At 43.1% G+C, this 18989-nt stretch overlaps 1 protein-coding gene and 1 pseudogene across 8 annotated transcripts in view; one reads left to right on the plus strand and one right to left on the minus strand.

Annotated features, from left to right (window-relative positions):
- The first annotated feature begins 2665 nt into the window (after positions 1-2665).
- Positions 2666-18989, plus strand: part of PRDM5 (PR/SET domain 5) — a 181940-nt gene continuing 165616 nt past the window's right edge. For 3 of the 8 annotated variants that reach the window (XM_060186091.1, XM_060186089.1, XM_060186092.1), the window contains exons 1-2: positions 2667-3420; positions 14422-14505. In XM_060186091.1, coding sequence (XP_060042074.1) covers positions 3328-3420; positions 14422-14505 — 177 coding nt within the window. In that variant the 5' untranslated portion in view covers positions 2667-3327. Of the gene's footprint in view, positions 3421-3860; positions 3880-4143; positions 4180-14421; positions 14506-18989 lie in introns of those variants that run through there. The other 5 variants (XM_007532265.3, XM_016192187.2, XM_060186087.1 and 2 more) reach the window with 4 other exon arrangements.
- On the minus strand, positions 11719-12611 carry LOC103121732 (small ribosomal subunit protein eS1-like; annotated as a pseudogene).

Here is an 18989-nt window from a genome sequence, read left to right on the forward strand (position 1 = left end):
CTCAAAGAGACACAACAGAGTATTTGACTGTGAAACCAGTGTGGTCTGAGCACCAGAGCTGAAAGATGATATCTGACGGGCACCTGGAGACACACCGTAGGCCATCCTCTGTACTGAGGACTGTTTGCAACTGGGTCTGGTGCGTCTCCTACGGCCTGGTTTTGGCATTGGTTCAGTGGATCCCAAGGAAATCTCCTCAGTTCAGATTCTTTTTTTTTTTCTTTTTGTTTTTCCTATTGTCACAGAAGCCTTATACATAATCAATTTCACACTTTCAAGCCAACTTTCAAAGACAGATAGGCAGACCACAGACCCTTAAGCTTCTTTCTTTCTTTCTTTCTTTCTTTCTTTCTTTCTTTCTTTCTTTCTTTCTTTCTTTCAAAAAGAATTCATTTATTTACTCATGAGAATGATAGGAGGAGAGAGAGAAAGAATCAGACATCACTCTGGTACATGTGCTGCCGGGGATCAAACTTGGGACCTCAGGGTTGAGAATCCATTGCTTTATCCACTGCGCCACCTCCAGGCCATGACCATTAAGTTTCTATCAGTGCCTAATACTCCTATGTGGTACGATAACAGTTCAAGCCTGGATCATATGGCAAAGCAGGTGTCCCTCCAGGTGAGATACCCTGTTGACCTTTAGTCAAGATTCTTTGAGGCACAGCAAGTGGGTTCTAGGCTTACCATCAATTAGAAGTGAAATCTTAGATAAGCCTCATCATTGTCTTTATTTTTAATTGAAAGGAATTGAGAAGAGGGTAGAAGATAGAGATGGAGAGAAACAGAGAGACACCTGCAAAGTTGTTTCATAGCATACAGGTAGGGCTCAGAGGCTCGAACCTGGGTCCTTGTGCTTGGCAGTTTGTGCTCTTAACTGGGTATACCACTACCCATCATTGTAATTTTATTCAGAAATACAGTTGATCTTGATCTGGGGATGAGGGCTTCATGGAGTATGATCCCATAAATTCACCCTAAAGCTTAACTACTAATAGCCTAGTGTTGACCAGAAGTTTTTTTAAAAAAAAATTTTATATTTATTTTCCCTTTTGTTGCCCTTTTTTATTGTTGTTGTAGTTATTATTGTTGTTATTGATGTTGTCGTTGTTGGGATAGGACAGAGAGAAATGGAGAAAGGAGGGGAAGACAGAGAGGGGGAGAGAAAGATAGACACCTGCAGACCTGCTTCACCACCTGTGAAGTGACCCCTCTGCAGGTGGGGAGCTGGGGCTGGAACCAGGATCCTTAAGCAGGTCCTTGTGCTTCGTACCATGTGGGCTTAACCCAGTGCGCTATTGCCTGACTACCGACCAGAAGTCTTAATGAGAATGAAAAGAGTTGATTAACACATTTTGTATGTTGTATGTATTATGCACTCTGTTCTTACAGTAAAGTGAACTAGAAAATTGTCATTAATAAAACCATAAGGGATCCTCATAAGGGTTTTGATCTTCAGGTGGCATAGACTGAGGAGGAGGAAGAGAAAAGGTTGAAAAAGGATGAGTGTAAGTGGATTCATGTAGTTCAAGAGCCAGTTGCTTTTATTTTTTAAGTTTTAATTTTATAAATTTTCACTCTTGAAAATTTATTTGATAGAGACGGAGAAAAATTGCAAACAAATGAAAATTTAGAAAAGAAAAACTTAAAAAATTGGACCCAGGAGGCTACTCAGCAATATCAAGCATGTTCAAGACCCTTAGTTCATTCTTCTGTGTTGTTTTAAAAAATCTGGTGTGGAGGAGGACCTGGAGATATAGCTTACCCAGTAGGGTGCATGCCTTGCCATGTGCCTGATCCAATTTTGAACCCCAGCACCACATGGGACTGAGGGAAGCTCCCTTGCTGTGATGCCTCTCCTTCTCTCTCTCCCTCTCCCCCTCTTTCTCTGAATGACAAAAAAATGACCAGGAGCTGTGAAATCATTCATGTGAGACATTGCAAAGGCCCTCCTAAATTATCATTCTTTTTATTAAAAAAAGGATTATACTTCTACTCAAAATCTCCAAATATTACAATCACATCACTTCATTGTGTTTTCATTTTCAAAACCTGTTTGCCAAGTTTAATAGAATATTTCTATTTAGAAAGTTAGGAATGATTTGTGGGTTCTTCTGACAACAGAGGAATCATTTCCATGGTTTTGAGTTGTATGGTGTGGCGATGGTGGGGAGCCAGGGGGCTCGAACTGGTCTCCTTTGCAGGTCCTTGCGCTTCTCACTGTGTGCGAGCCCCCAAAGACTACATATTTAACTGTCCCTGGTGCTAAGTAACAGGAAGATAATAATTCTCCCCTATTTAACCAAAATCTAATGAAATTCAGATTGCCAACATGACTTGTGTGATTTTCCTGTTGATCAATTATATTCTAATGCATGTGCTTTCATCTCCACTAGAGTAGGCCTGCTCAATCTTTGGAAGACTGGGAAGGAGAGGGAGAGACAGAGACAGAGACAGAAAACCTTGGAATATAATTAGTGTTAACCTTTGCAAGTCTTCAAATTCCCCATGGATTATGGTAACATAAAACAACTCTTCTTTTATACTGGATTCACATATTATCAAAATGGCATGCACCAAGTTTTGAGTGAAGTAGACGTGAATTGTTTGCAGGCTTCATTCAGTAAAGAGCATGGCGGTGGGGTGCAGCCAGGGTGCTTGAACTCCCAGGCTCTAACTATGGAGATCTAGAGGGTGCTTCTCAATAGGACAATGAGCATGCCTTCAGGGCTGCAGTTTGGGGAGGTCACACTGGCAGTTGTCTAGATCCTTGTTTGCATCTTACAAGAGAGTAAAATCCCCAGACTGGAAGCAACAGTTGGGGAGCACGAGCTACAGGTCTGAAGTTAAGAGTTCAGAGGCGCAGCATCCAGAGCTGGGCCCCGGGGGCTCGCTCACCGCCCCCCCCCCCCCCCCCCCGGGCTTGGCGACCGCAGAGGCGGCTGTGCTCTGGGCTGGGCGCCCCGGCGCGGGTCTGAGCCGCCAACTTTGGACCAATGAGCTCGCGGGGGGGTGTCCGGCAGCCCGCAGCGCCCTGGCTCCGCGTCCCCCGGGTCGCCTGGGTCCCCCCCGTGCGCCCCTGGCGACCTCCCGCACCCCGGTGGCCGCAATGGCAGCAGCTAGAGGCCGAGCCAGACCCGGGCTGAGGAGGGGCTGAGCCGCGGGGGATCCTGGAAACAAGGGTGGGGGACGGGGGGAGGGAAAGGAAGGTGGGGATTCTGGGAGGAAAAAAAAAACCAACCTCCATTTCCTCCTTCCCCGCCCTCCAGTGCCTGGCACCCCCCCCAAATCTCTCCGGGGGCGCCTCCAGGGCGCTAGGCCGGGAACATGCTGGGCATGTACGTGCCGGACCGCTTCTCGCTCAAGTCGTCCCGGGTGCAGGAGGGGATGGGGCTCTACACCGCCCGCAGGGTGACCAAGGTGGGTGCGTGGAGGCCTGCAGGCGCCTCCCGGGCCGAGACAGGAGGGGACGCCCCCAAGCGCGGGTAGCGCCACGTCGGTGCTGGGGATGGGGGCGCTGCGCTGCGGGCGGCCGGGGGCGGGACTGTCGCGGGCCACCCCGAGGCAACATGTCTCTGCACCCGCCCGCAGGAAGTGGGTGCGGGCAGAGTTAGGGGGGAGGTTGGGAGGGAGTCATTGGCCAGGGACTTGCGGGAGCCGGTGTCCCTGGCGATCGCCCCGCTTTCCAAGCGGGGGTGCAGTGGGGGCGAGAAGCTCAGGCCTGCGATGCCGATTCAAAAACCCTCCTCTCACCCTGGTGTGTGTGTGTGTGGGGGGCGGCGGCGGCTCTTTCCCTCCTCAGATCTCTTAGGAAGTTACCAGTCTCTGCTGTTTTTATTTTTATTTTTCTCTCTGACCAGGTCCTTTATTGAAATTCAAGTGAGTACATGGAGGGAGCAGGATATCTCTCAAGTCCACGAATTGTGGGGAAGGGCTTGGAAGGGTAGAATGTTGCAGCCCAGCGTCCTGCAAGAAACATGAGTTGAAGGTTGCAGATCTTTGGATTGGATGAGACTGCTGTGACGAGGCGTCACATCTGGAACCAGCCAGGCAGGGAAATTCATGGCAGCTACTGTTTAGTGATCAGATACTTGGTGGCCAGGCCCATCCTGGTTGCTTTACCTGCATTAGAAAGTTATCCAGCACATCAGCCCCTGGATGAACAGGAAGGAGCCTCCTGTAAAAGAATGGGAAAGACAAAAACTGTGAGACTTGGTGTTCTGTGGAGTTAATAAGTTAGGCTTTAAACTCATGACTTATGAGTCCAAAGCTTATGTGTCCCCCCAGATCTCTCCCTCCGAGCTTCCTAGCGACCCACTTTCCCTTCCTTTCTTAGCAGATCTTTGAGAAACTGGAGAAGTTTGGTCAAGAGCAGACTTGATCAAGAAATCTAAGCAAACAGGAGCCTGGTCACAGGATGCACTCAAAGGTGGCAGCAGGCCTTTCATCTGAGTATCTTCCCCCAACACAGGGGAACACACACACACACACACACACACACACACACACACACACACTCACACCACACCCCTTTAATAGGACCAGGTTTTTCCTTGGCGCAATTTTTTCTTTCTCTTTTGTAGACGAACTTATTTTTAAACTTTTTTTTTTTTTGGGGGGAGGGGCGGCTAAAGTCCCCATTAGAGACAGGAAAAAGAACTTCCTTATCTTTTGTCGCATCCTGGTAGTTAGAGGCTGGATGAGAGGAAAATCTGGTAGGTAGCTCTCTTTAAACCATGGATTGTTCTCGGTGAAGGACTAGATGAGGCCAATGAAATAGCTCACTTAGTTGCTGTACAATCCAGGTTCAAACCCAGCCCCCATCACACTGAAGTAAGTTTTGGTGCTGTGCTGTCTTTCCACTCTCCACTTCTCTATCTCTTCTACAAAAAAACACAATAAAATAGGTAAGAGTTTCTTAGAAAGCTGTGGAGTAGAAAGAGGAGGACTGAGTTTATTCATACACACTCCAATTTGCTAATAATAACAATAAAAACAATGAAATTGCTAATTTTTTTCTTTCTTTTTTTTTTTTTGGCTTAGCACGTGCCAAGCATGTGCTATGTGTGACCTCAGCACAGTTTAATGCTTCAGTATAAGGTGGAATTCGAGATTATAAAGTACTGTGTAGACTAAAATTAATTACTGACCTACTTCACTGATCATGAAGTGTTCTTCTCTGCAGGTGAGAAACGGGGGTACAAACCCAGATCCTTCACATGATTGATAACGTGTATTCAACCAAGTACACCACCTCCCAGTCCTATTAATATTGCTTTTATTACTGATCCACATAACCTCATAGGTATTATTTCATTTCACTCTTCTCATTAGACTTAGGAAGTGAGTGCTTCCTGTATATCTGTTTCTGGGTAGAAAAATTGAAGAGTGTTGGTTTGTGAGGCCTAGTCAGCTATATACCTACCTGATGGAATACTACTCAGCTACTTAGAGAGATGAAATTATGCCTTTAGGGATAACATGGATGGAGGTGGTAACTATGCTAAGTGAAATATAAGAATTACTTTTTGGTGTGTTTTTCCAAAATGATTGGTGAGACATGGATGGTGAACCACTTATACTCATGACAAAGTGACTGACCACATTTTGTGCTCTTTATCAGTTTGGGTGGAGTTGAATTGAATGATTTGCTGTACACTTTTTCCCTCTAAGAGTATTCCCATTACATGGGCTTAAAAAAAATCTGATTTCATTGATTTACTGTTAGTTTACAATACTGTAAAATTTCAAGAGGCCAGCTTCACACCACTTTTTGTGTAAGGTCTCAGTACTAGACATCACCCATCAAAATGACCCCCTCTATCCATTCCTCTTGTCACCCTCATTCTGTTCCTCTAGCAACCACACATTTTTTTTTCACAGTCTAGTAAGAAATATTTTTTCTGGTACTCATGCATATGTGAAATATAAATAATGAGAGTAGACAAATTGGAAAAACATGTCACAAAATAATTCTTCGACTTCCCAAAAGGCACAATTTCATTTTTTTAAAATATTTATTATATTTATTTATTCCCTTTTGTTGCCCTTGTTGTTTTTTATTGTTGTAGTTATTATTGTTGTTGGATAGGACAGAGAGAAATGGAGAGAGGAGGGGACGACAGAGAGGAGGAGAGAAAGATAGACACCTGCAGACCTGCTTCATCACCTGTGAAGCGACTCCCCTGCAGGTGGGGAGCCGGGGTTCGAACCGGGATCCTTATGCCAGTCCTTGTGCTTTGCGCCACCTGCGCTTAACCCACTGCGCTACAGCCTGACTCCCACACAATTTCATTTCTATATGTAGCTGAGTAGTATTCCATCAGGTATACAGCTCACAGCAACTAGGATTTAATTGCATACATATATACCATAGTTTCTTTATCCAGTCATCTGTTGTTGAGCATTTGGGTTGATCCCATGTGTGGGTTATTGTGAATAATGCTGCTATGAACCTACAGGTGGCGAATTCATTTCAAATGAGCCTTTTCATATCCCTCCCTTAGATAAATGCCTAGACATTTTAATTTTAAATGTTGCCAGATCAGATCTCTCTCCCTTTCTTATTCCTTCCTTCCCCCTTTCTCCCTTTCTTGCTTCCTTTCTTCTCTCTTTTTAATAATTTATTTATTATTGCCACCAGGGTTACTACTGGGGCTTGGTGCAGGCACTATGAATTCACCTTTCCTGGTGATCATTTTTTTTTCCTTTTTAAAATTAAAAAATATATATTTATATATATATATTAAATAGGACAGAGCAATTAAGAGATGATGGGAAGATAGAGGGAGAGAAAGATAAGACATCTACAGACCTGCTTCACTGCTGGGGAAGCAGACTCTTCTGCAGGTAGGGAGCTGGGGGGTGTGGGGTGGGGTGGGTTTGAACCTGGTTCCTTGTGCTTGGTAATATGTGCACTTAACTAGGTGAGCTACTGCCTGGCCCCTCTTCTGTGTTTTTTCAGAAAGACAGGTGGATTACAACAGTGAAGCTTCACTCAGTGCGGTGGTAATGATGGGGTATGGGTGGGGGGGCTGGAACCAGGGTCGCCTACATAGCAAAGTAGAGCACTGTCCCACCTGTCCTCGTTTTTTTTTTTTTTGTTTTTTACTAATCACTCTCCTCCTGCCCCTCCCCTCTTCCCCTTCCTCCCACTCCTTCCCCTCTCCCCTCCTCCTCTTCATCATTATCATCATATCCATGTGGCTTCACCACTCTGGGTCAGCTTTTGGAGACTGAAAGGGAGTTAGAGGGGGAGAGAAAAAGACACCACTGAAGACAGCACTGAAGCTTTCCCCGGTGGCGGCAGTTGGTTTTGAATCTGGGTCGCACACATGGCAAAGCAGGCACCCTCCCAGGTGAGCTATTGACCTGCCTACCATTTTTAGTGTTTTTAGGAGTCGTCCTATAGTTTTCCAGAGATCAACAGTGTATCAGAGTTCCTCTGTCTCCTCATGTTTCAAGGACTAGACTGCAGTCTTTTTGAAGTAGGCTGTTCTCATTGGTGTGAGGTGATAGCTCATTGTGGTTTTTTGAATTTTAAAAATACGAAAAAGGTCCGGGGAGAGGAAAAACGGCATCACTCCCACACATGGGGTGTCTGGGCTTGAACTTGGGAACTCATGCATACAAGTCCAGAGCTCTACCACTGCACAATCTCTCAGGACAGATTTGCATTTCCCTAAGGACAAGTGATGTGGCTGACAGCTGCCTTTCAGACTCCTGTACCTTCCACAAAGCCAGCTCTGTCTTTTAGGTCAGGCAGACACCTCAGTTGTCTTTGAGAAACTTGTAACAAAGACATCAGGTGAAGTCAAATCCCAAACTTAAACAAACAAAACCCCACCTGAACTAAAGATTTAGAGATACATTTAGGGAGGGGAGTCGTGTGGTAGCGCAGCAGGTTAAGCGCACATGGCATGAAGTGCAAGGACCAAAGTAAGGCTCTCAGTTCAAGCCCCCAGCTCCCCACTAGCAGGGGAGTTGCTTCACAGGCGGTGAAGCAGGTCTGCAGGTGTCTGTCTTTCTCTCCCTCTCTCTGTCTTCCCCTCCTCTCTCCATTTCTCTCTGTCCAATCCAAGGACGATATCAATAACAACAACAACTACAATAATAAAAAACAAGGGCAACAAAAGGGAAAATAAATAAATAAAATATTAAAAAATTTAAAAAATGATATTTATGAAAAAAGGTTGTACAGTATAAAACATACAAGAACAAGGAAATGCCAAGAAAAAGCATAGAGGGAGAAATCACTATGCATAAATACAAATGCAAATGGACAGGCCTCTCCCAGCATCCTGTTTTCTGTTGATCCCTTTCGAAGGTGACTCTTTTAAAGAACTAATGCATCTTTCTGCTGGGGTTAAAATTTTGCCAGTGGATGCTTGCTTTTATCTCCTGGTGACTGATGGTAAGTAATCTGGAAACAAGACCAGAAGGAAATCAGTCCCCTAGCCCTGTCTGCTTATGTGCCATCTCTTTTGTGTACACACATACTCCATGAAATGACTGCTTGCAATTTTGTGTTTTTGCAGATTAAAAAAAAAAAGGAGGGGTGGGTGGGGGAAACAACTAATCCACTAAAGGTAGTGTTTTCTCAGAAACTTGACATTCTAGTCCTGTGTGGTAATAACAACTACAGCCAATTCTTTTTAATTTTTATTTATTTTATTTTACTTTATTAGTGATTTAATGTTGAGTCATAAAATTATAAGATAACAGGGATAGAACTCCACACTGTTCCCACCACCAGAATTCTGTGTCCCTATTTCCTCTACTTCAAACTGTAATAGTTTTCTCAAGGTCACAGATACGGGTTGACTATTATTTCTGTAACTATATTTATATATATTTGCCCCTTTCCCCCCTATATTCCTGCCTTCTTTTCCTTTCTAACTCACACCTACCCCTATTGCTATTTCTGAATGTTCTTCCCTTTTTCTTCTGTTCTCTTTGGATCTTCATGGAATTGGAGTTCAGAGCCCTCTGGTCATCTTCCCCTTACATTTCTCCCCCTCTGAGGATATAGACCAAAATTCTTTATGGGGTGCAGAAGGTGGGAGGTCTGGCTTCTGTAATTGCTTCCCCGCCTACCGTGGGCGTTGACAGGTTGACCCATACTCCCAGCGTGTCTCTCTTTTCTATCTGTATCTCCCGTTTCTATTTGTTGCCAACACACCTGAGGTTACCCTGTGGTTTCAGGGATGGGTAGTTGGCTAGTGGTATTTCACACCAAGAGAAGATCACTTGGGCACACACCAAATGGTCCCTGTGTGGTCAGTGTGCTCAGTTATTCAGCAAGACACTTAGTGAGTCACTGGCTTAGGGAGAATGAGGGGTGTCCTCAGGATGGTCGGTGGCAGAGTCATGTCCCGCATGAAGGCTGCCTATCTCTGGGTGGGGCACTTGAGGTCTGTCAGGTGCACAGGGCACTTCCTTGGTGCCTCCATGCAGAAGAGGGTGCAGCCTATTTGTCTCTGGGCCTGATATGGAGAGTCTGGTAGCACTGTCATTTGTAAATTTTTTTTGTTTTTGACCAGACCACTGCTCAGCTTTGTCTAGTACTGGTAGTTCCAGTGAATGAACCTGGATCTGCTAAGGGTCAGACATAAAAGCCTGTTGCTATCTCCCTGGCCCAGAGAATCATTTCATAACTGATACATTTCTTAAAGAATGCTTAAGTCCACACCCATCATTTCTTCTCCCTAGCATCTGCTGAGTGAGGGTAACGGAGACAGCTGTAGTGATGTAAACCTTGGGGTATATTTTCCCTGTCATAAGCAGTCTGCAGGAGGCATTTGCTAGCAGTAGTACAGTGGCATGGAACAACAGAGCAGAAGCTTTTGTACATCTTTTACTCTCTCTCTCTCTGTTTTTTTTTTTTTTTTTTGGCCTCCAGGGTTATTGCTGGGGCTCAATCCCTTTTGTTGCCCTTGTTGTTTATTGTTGTTGTATTTATTATTTATGTTGTTGTATTTATTATTGTTGTTGTTATTGCTGTTGTTGGATAGGACAGAGAGAAATCGAGAGAGAACGGGAAGACAGAGGGGGACAGAAAGACTCCTGCAGACCTGCTTCACTATTTGTGAAGCAACCCCCACTGCAGGTAGACAGTAAGGGGCTCGATCCAGGATCCTTACACTTTGTGCCATGTGTGCTTAACCTGCTGTTACTGGCCATCCCCCCACCCCTTTTTTTTAGCAGAGCACTGCTCAGCTCTGGCTTAGGGTGGTATGAGGGATTGAACCTGCGACCTTGTACCCTCAGGCATGAGAGTCTGCTTGTATAACCATTATGCTATCTACCCCCCCCCCCAAGTAGCTGATTTAACCCCAGCTATCATGCATTTATTCCAAGTAGGAAGGAAAAGGAAGTAAGTAAGGCAGTGGGGTCGACTTGCCAACCAGCTGATTTAGATCTCAGTGAAGAGCATGCAGATTCTTAGTTTTCCCTGTCTAAGCAGGAAGCTGGTAGATGTCATTTTTTATTTTTATTATTATTATTTTCTTGAATACTTGAACCCTCCATACGATCCACTTCCTCTTATAAAGGGAATGGTTATGCAGAGGTAACTTGTCTCTGCGGAGGCAATCACAGTAGGGAAGGAAGATGGATGTTCTCGCATTGAACCTTTTAGAAACAGACTTTGTTGAAGGCCCAGTCATGTTACCAGACCACACACATGCACAGTAGCTCTAAGGCTGAAACACAATTATGTTCAAAGCGGGGACTCTAGACCCCTTCTGTGAAGAATCATCGCGATTTCACTTATAAATTATTCAGCTGCACACTGATCCATTTTCATACAACTGAATTCATCTGTTTGTATATATTTCTTTACTTTTTGAATTGTTTCAAAGTACATTACTGACATTATAGAAATTCATGCATAAATATTTTAGTATAAAGACATAATCCTAAATAGCCAAGATATCGTTAGAACATATGGCAGAAATCACAGTTCTTTCTATACATCCTCTAACGCTAGCCTTTATTCAGTTTGCTTCAGTTTCCCCCAAACAGTTCTTCTACTTCTTTATTTTTGAGCTGAGGTCAACCAAGGGGCACTGAATACATTTGGTTAAACCATTATGATCTTAAAATTTTTTCCTCTTCCCATCCTTACCCTTTTATCTTATTGTTATTTTAATAACAGTGACTTTTGAAGAGATCAGATCAGTTTTTTTCTTTTTAAAAAATTTTATTAACTTTACTTTTATTATTTATTGGATGGAGACAGCCAGAAATTGAGAGGAGAGGGGAAGTTAGATAGGGAGAGACAGAGAGATATGCAGGTGGGGGGACCAGGGACTTGAACCGGGTCCTTGTGCACTGTAATGTGTGTACTCAACCAGATGTGCCACCACCCGGTCCCCTGGACCAGTTGTTTTTAAAGTAGTTTGTATGAAGCAGACAGTGGTACACCTGGTGGAGTGTACCTGTTGGTCTCCACCATCAAGAGAAGCTTCATGAGCAGTGGAAAAGTCCTACAGGTATTTCTCTTCCTCTCTCCCTGTCTCTCCCTTCCTTTTTCTCTCTGTCTATAAGAAAAACAAGGAAAGAGGTGAAAGAAAAAGGCCGTCAGGACAAATGTGGTTATGTGGAGGTATTTATTTCCTGCAATAGCACTGGTAGGGAAATAAAAGGGTACTTAATAATCTAACTTTACCTGGTTGTTTTTCCAGGGTCTTATTCAGTGAGTTTCTCTCTCCTGTATTTCTTCTTTTTTTTTTCACAAATAAAACTTTTTATTTGTTATTAAAAGTCTGAGTTTAGACAGATTCTTGGACTGGTGGTTCATATCCATCGGCCCGCTCAACTTTAGCACCAGTCTCATCTCCACTAGTTTTCCCAGAACTACCACCTTCTCCATGAAGCTCCATGAGTTTTCCCAATTCAAACTTGGGCTTCTTCAGCATTTTCACTTTTCTAACAAAGACATCATGAAGTGGGTAAATAGACTGGCAAGCTTTTTCTATGTCTTTCCCAATGCTATCGGGAATCAACTTATTGACCACCTCTTTTAAGTCATTTGTCTGCACCTCTCGGGTCATGATTTCCATCATCTTTTTCCGAATCTGTCGAACTTGTTGGTGTTGAGCATAAGAGGTTTTTCAAATCTGGTTGTTGCATTTTTTAGTAAACCCCACAGAGAATAGACGAAGCAAATAGCCATCGGTAGTCTTTACATCAACATGAGCTTCAATCATGGTCTGCCATTTTTTTACCATGGAGCACATTTTATCGCGGGTGAGGTCCATGCCATGGAAGTTAGTCAGGCAGTTTTTGCCTTGAACATCCTCAGTAATGAGCTTGAATTTTCTAAATGCAACTTCATCATTCTGCAGATCATCAAGCTCACTTCAAACACACGACCCTTCGACCCTTCAGGCCATCAGATGGGATCTTGGTTCCTTGAGTTCTTGTGACTAGTGTCTTCCCAATATTCCTTATGTTGAACATTGCTGGCGCTTTCACATCGTACCAGTCCTTCTTCGAAAATGGATCAACCACTTTCTTGTTGGCTCCCTTTTTGCCACCTTTCGTAAGGCGCTTGTTTTTGCCGACCGCCATGGTGCTGCTCAAAGAGCCAAAAGGGCTCTCCTGTATTTCTTCTAATGTGGACACTATGCTTCTCTTTTACTTGAATACATTATGAAGTGATTTCGTTTACTTCATACTGCCAGATGGTATATAATAAAGGAGTTTTCCTCTGGTTAGTAATACCAAGAATGGGTACTTGGTTTCATTATAGAGGTATTTTGTAATTAATCTGTAAGCTGTCAGTTGATATTGTATGAATATCTATTTTACTATCAACCTTTTTATTCACTGCTTTTTAGAATCTATTGGTAATCCTTGCCTAATCATTTATTGCTAGACATTTCAAAAAAAGTTAGTTAATATGAAAATTCCTCTCTTGTTTCTAACATAGCATTTCTCTATAAAGAAGAACCTTCCATCAGTATTTGTTATAGTATGGTTAGTCTCCATCAGTTGGAAAAGTTGGACTGAAAACTTCATTCTTTTCCTTTCTAATAATTTTGATAAGTTGTTTTCCTCTAAAGATGGTCAGTAAAGTTAAGAAATACTCTTCTTTCTCTTGCATTTAAGATTCTGTCACTGTGTTTCAATCACTTCTAGTCTTGTTCTTTTTTCATCCTTCAAGTGGTCTAAATTTGGCCTATGGGAACTTCTTGTAGTAGAATTTCAGGGTCAAAAGAAATCTTAACAGGGCCAGGTGGTGATGCATCAGATTGAGTGCACACATTATAATGTGCAAGGACCAGGGTTCTAGGCCCTGGTCCCCATCTGCAGGGGGGAAAGCTTCACAAGTGGTGTAGTAGGGCTGCAGGTGTCTCTCTGCCTCTTTCCCTCTCTGTCTCTCCTTTCCTCGCTATCTCTATCTGAAAAATAAAGATAATAATAAAAAGAAGAAATCTTACAAATCATCTCAATTAAATCTCTATATTTTATGAGTGAGGAAGCTGAAGTTTAGAAGTTTGTGACAAAGAAGTGATAGATTAAAGATCAGAACTTTATAAATTTCTTGCTGCCTTAGCCAGTGCGTTCCTCATGATTACATAAGAGCCATGGCTGCAGTAAATCTGGCTTTCATCTTGTTACTAATAATTTAAGCAGAACAAAAGGAAATGACTCACATGCTTATAGTTATTACATATGTTTAAAAAAATAATCATGCTTAATATTTTTGGATGACTCTTCTTCAGAATGTGGTCAAAGATGCTATTAAACTTGCTCCAATTAAGCAAAAAAAAAAAAAAAAAAAAAAAAATCACTGGCCACTCCAGTAAGTGGCAAATGAATGGATCTCTTCTCTGATTTGCCCAGAAACAATCTGAATAAAAACATTGTAAACTTGGACCTTCCACGGTGAGCTCCCCCCGCCCCGCCGGCCCTGAGATCTTAGAGACTTTAATAAAGCCCAGGATTTCATATTCAAAGCAAGCATCTGGCCATCCTGGTTGACATGCAGCTGGGCTTCTGAATCCATATTTGGAGATGAATTTTAGATTTTTTTTTTTGGAAACCAGGTACTCTCTGCTTGTTCTTCCAGACAGACAAAAGTGAGTGAGTGTCATTTTAAATCCAGTAGCTGAAGATGGTAATGGATTGAAACTCAGAAGTACTGTATCCAGAGTCTTGTCCAATCTCAATGCTAAGCAACTAAACCTTCTTATGTTGACCTCTGTGCTAGGAATTAAGGCTAAAACCAGATTAGATTAAATCTCAAACATGTAAACATTTTGTGTTGTGTAAATTTATTCATATTTCAAATGTGTTTGATCATAGGTGATTTGATGATCTGAAAAAAAATTGCCATAAAATCAATAATGGTTTATTAGAATGACTTGATTGTTGTACTAATCCTATGTCAATATAATTATCTCTATCCAGGGTGAAAAGTTTGGGCCGTTTGCTGGTGAGAAGAAAATGCCTGAAGACTTGGATGAAAATATGGATTACAGGTTGATGTGGGAGGTGAGGCTATGCTGGTTATTTTCTGTATTTGAAATATGTTTCCCCTTCTTGATCTCATGGTATATGCCAGACTAAGTGAATCCATGTTGATGCCAGTTGACTATTTATCCTGAAAAACTTGCAAGTTTAGCATTAAAGAAAGTACTGTTGCGTGGTCCTGGAGGTGGTGCAGTGGATAAAGCATTGGACTCTCAAGCATGAGGTCCTGAGTTCAATCCTCCACAGCGCATGTACCAGAGTGATGTCTGGTTCTTTCTCTCCTATCTTTCTCATTAATAAATAAAATCTTTAAAAAAATAAGGAAGTACTATTGCAGTATCTTAGTAGACACTGTCCAACTCAGAGGCTTATAGTTCATCATTATACAAAAGTTTTCCTTGCATATGGATGTGCAAGTTACAAACTAAGCACACTGTGCACTAGATGTAGAATTTGATTTCTGTAGTGAAATTAGACTTCCCTTGCTTCAGTTTTTATTTTCCAGTTGCGGTTCTGATTGCCTTGAAGTCATTCTTCGCTGCATACATCAGTGAAAAAAAAAAATGTTTCTTCCTTGCCTTGGAAAAAGTGGATTTAGAGAACTGTGACATAGTAGACTGTCTTCTGAGATCTATAGTTTCTCTACTGTAGGGATCCAAAGATGCAAATATACATTTGGACATGATGAGACTTCTCATCTTAGTTTTTGTCAGCTGCACTTTTTTTTTTTTTTTGCCTCCAGGATTATTGCTGTGGCTTGGTGTCTGCACTACGAATCCACTGCTCCAGGCGACCACTATTTTCCTTTTTCAAAAAATATTTATTTATGTTGTTCCCGTTGGGTAGGACAGAGAGAAATTGAGAAAGGAGGGGAAGATAGGGGGCGAGAAAGATAGACACCTGCAGACCTGCTTTACACTTGTGAAGCGTGTCCTGTTGTCTTCCTCCCACCCCTGCCCCCCCTCTGCAGGTGGGGATGGAGTCTCGAACCAGGATCCTTGTGCATGTCCTTGCGCTTCATACTATGTGTGCTGAACCTGGTGTGCCACTTCCCGGCTCCCTGTGTTTCTTTAATGTCCTTACATGACTATTTACCTTTATGCTAGTAACCCCATCCACTCTAAGACCCATTGAGTTTGTACAATTTGTGTTCACAGCAGTGTTGCAGTCATACAATAATTGTTATTCTCTCAGTTATTTTTCTTGTCATGTTACCTTTGAATAAGGGACATTTGTGCCTTTTGCATCATTCAGAAGGGGAATGAAGTGCCTCCATTTCTCCTTCAAGTCTGCCCTTTACACCCAAGTCAGCTTTACTTCTATGTCCATTTTCATTTTTTTAATTAAAAAAAAAAATATATATATATTTAATTGCCACCAGAGTTATCTCTGGGGCTTACTGGCTGCACTACAAATCCATTACTCCTGCCATTTTCTCCCTTTTTAAAGAAATTACCTGATAGGACAGAAAGAAAGTGAGAGTGGAGGCAGATAGAAAAGGAAAGAGAAAGAGAGACACCTGCAGACCTGCTTCACCACTCAGAAAGCTTCTTTCCTGAGTTGGGGCCCCAGGGGTTTGAACCTGGGTCCTTAAGCATGGTAACACCTGTGCTCAGTGGGGGGTGCCACTGGCCAGCCACCTTCAGGTTGTTTTTGACCAGACCACTGCCCAGCTCTAGCTGTTTGAGGTGCCAGGGCTGGAACCTAGGACTTCTCAGTTTCAGTGCATGTGCTCCTCTCTCAGGCTATTTCTCCACTTACCTTTTTGTCCCTTTGGCATCTTGCCTTATGTACTTTCCCAACATCTTCTAGTTTTTTTGCTTAGTTTGTTCTTCAGTTTGACTTGTTAGCCATTCTTTGCTCATTCCTTTTCAATTTTTAACCTGACTCCCTTCCCTCTCCTCTCCTCTCCTCTCCTCTCCTCTCCTCTCCTCTCCTCTCCTCTCCTCTCCTCTCCTCTCCTCTCCTCTCCTCTCCTCTCCTCTCCCCTCCCCTCCCCTCCCCTCCCCTCCCCTCCCCTCCCCTCCCCTCCCCTCCCCTCCCCTCCCCTCCCCTCCCCTCCCCTCCCCTCCCCTCCCCTCCCCTCCTTTCCTTCCTTCCTTCCTTCCTTCCTTCCTTCCTTCTTTCCTTCCTTCATCCCTTCCTCCCTCCCTCCCTTCCTTTCTTTCTTTCCTTCCTTCTTTCTTGCCTCCAGGGTTATCTCTGGGGCTCAGTGCCTGCTCTACGAACCCACTGCTCCTGGAGGCCATTTTTCCCCTTTTGTTGTCCTTGTTGTTGCTATTGCTATCTTTGTTGGATAGGAAGAGAAGTGGAGAGAGATGGGGAAGACAGAGAGGGGGAGAGAAAGACAGATACCTGTAGACCTGCTTTACCGCTTGTGAAGCGACCCCTCTGCAGGTGGTGAGCCCGGGGCTCAAACTGGGATCCTTATGTAGGTCCTTATGCTTTACGCCCTGGGTACTTAACCCGCTGCACTGTCACCCGGTCCTCTTCTTTTATTTTTTACTTGTATTTTTCTTTTATGACATAGAGACAGAGTGCTTAGCTTTCAGCTTCCACAGTGGGTGTATATTTATTTGCTGCATGCTGTAAAGCTCAATGTGCATAGAGGATTGGATGCTTTTGTTTCGGAGAAAGTACTTATCAGCTTTTCTTCTTTCTTTTTTAAATTTCTTTATTGGGAGATTAATAGTCAACCGTTTATAGTTGACAGTAAATATAATAGTTTGTACATGCATAACATTTCCCAGTTTCCCACATAAGAATACAACCCCCTCTAGGCCCTCCTCTGCCATCATGTTCCAGGACCTGAACCCTCCCTCCCCACCTCTCACCCCACAGTCTTTTACTTTGGTGCAGCACACCAACTCCGGTCCAAGTTCTGCTTAGTGTTTTCTCTTCTGCGTATCAAATTTTCCGAATTTGATTCAGAAACTTAAGTGTGCTGAAAAGAAAAGTAAAGGCAGAAATAAAGGTCTCCTCAAGACAACTGAAAACATCACCAGCAGACCTACATCAAAAGAGACAAATATATATATTTGCTGAAAGAACATAGGAATGCAAAAGGAAGGGAAGAACACCAGAAGGCAAACATACCAGGGGATGAACATTGTTTTGATGCGCTGAGCAGCTAAGCTAGAATAATGCTTCATGGGTTTATCCATTGGTAATAGTTGGAACAAGGCAAGAGGGAAATAAATGGAATGAAAAAGCCACAAGTTTTAGCATTTGCTAGGAAATTGATCTAAGTTAGCAAACTTTTTAATGTTTCTTTTTAATTTAAATAGTAAAATATATTTTTTCATTGCCATCAGCTCAATCTCTGGGGCTTGGTGCCTACAAGATGAATTTGCCACTCCTGGCAGCTAGCTAGCTTTCTCTCTCTCTCTCTCCTTTCTTTCTTTCTTTCTTTCTTTCTTTCTTTCTTTTTTTCTTTCTTTCTCTCTTTCTCTCTTTCTCCCTCCCTCCCTCCCTTCCTTCCTTCCTTTCTTTCTTTCTTTCTTTCTTTCTTTCTTTCTTTCTTTCTTTCTTTCTTCATCTCTCTCTCTCTTTCTTCCTTCCTTCCTTCCTTCCTCCCTTCCTTCCTTTCTTTCTTTTTTTTCTTTTTTATTTAAGAAAGGATTGATTAACAAAACCATAGGGTAGGAGGGGTACAATTCCACACAATTCCCACCTCCCAATCTCCATATCCCACCCCCTCCCCTGATAGCCTTCCTATTCTCTATCCCTCTGGGAGCATGGACCCAGGGTCATTGCGGGTTGCAGAAGGTGGAAGGTCTGGCTTCTGTAATTGCTTCCCTGCCCTTTTTTTCTTTCATTGAGCGGGAAGTAAGAGAGCATTATAGTGTACCCATCTGATATTAAGACTTGAACATGGACTATATGCATGGCAAGATCAGTGCCCTTCCAGGTAAGCTATATTGGCTGCCTCTGGAAGTATAATTCTTATTTTCTTTCTTTCTTTTTTTAAAATTTATTTTCCCTTTTGTTGCTCTTATTATTCTTTATTATTGTTGTAGTTGATGTTGTCACTGTTAAATAGGACAGAGAGAAATGGAGAGAGGAGGGGAAGACAGAGGGGGAGAGAAAGATAGACACCTGCAGACCTGCTTCACCACCTGTGAAGCGACTCCCCTGCAGGTGGGGAGCCAGGGGCTCGAACTGGGATCCTTACACTGGTCCTTGCACTTTGTACCACGTGTGCTTAACCCACTGTGCTACCGCCCGACTCCCTAATTTTTATTTTCTTATGCCACCATGTTTATCACTAGGATCCGTGTTTGCCTGATTCCACTGCCCCTGCTGGGTTGGTCCTTCCTTCCTTCCTTCCTTCCTACCTTCCTTCCTTCCTTCCTTCCTTGCTTCCTCCTTCTCTGTCATTTTTGATAGTGGATGAGAGAAAGCAGGGCAGAGATAGAAAGAGACAGAGACAGAGAAGAGAGAGCATTGCTCTACCACTCATGAAGCTTCATCCATATAGGTGCTTCCACATGGAATGAGTGGGG

This window comes from Erinaceus europaeus, chromosome 2 (assembly GCF_950295315.1).
Source record: "Erinaceus europaeus chromosome 2, mEriEur2.1, whole genome shotgun sequence".
Taxonomy (NCBI): domain Eukaryota; kingdom Metazoa; phylum Chordata; class Mammalia; order Eulipotyphla; family Erinaceidae; genus Erinaceus; species Erinaceus europaeus.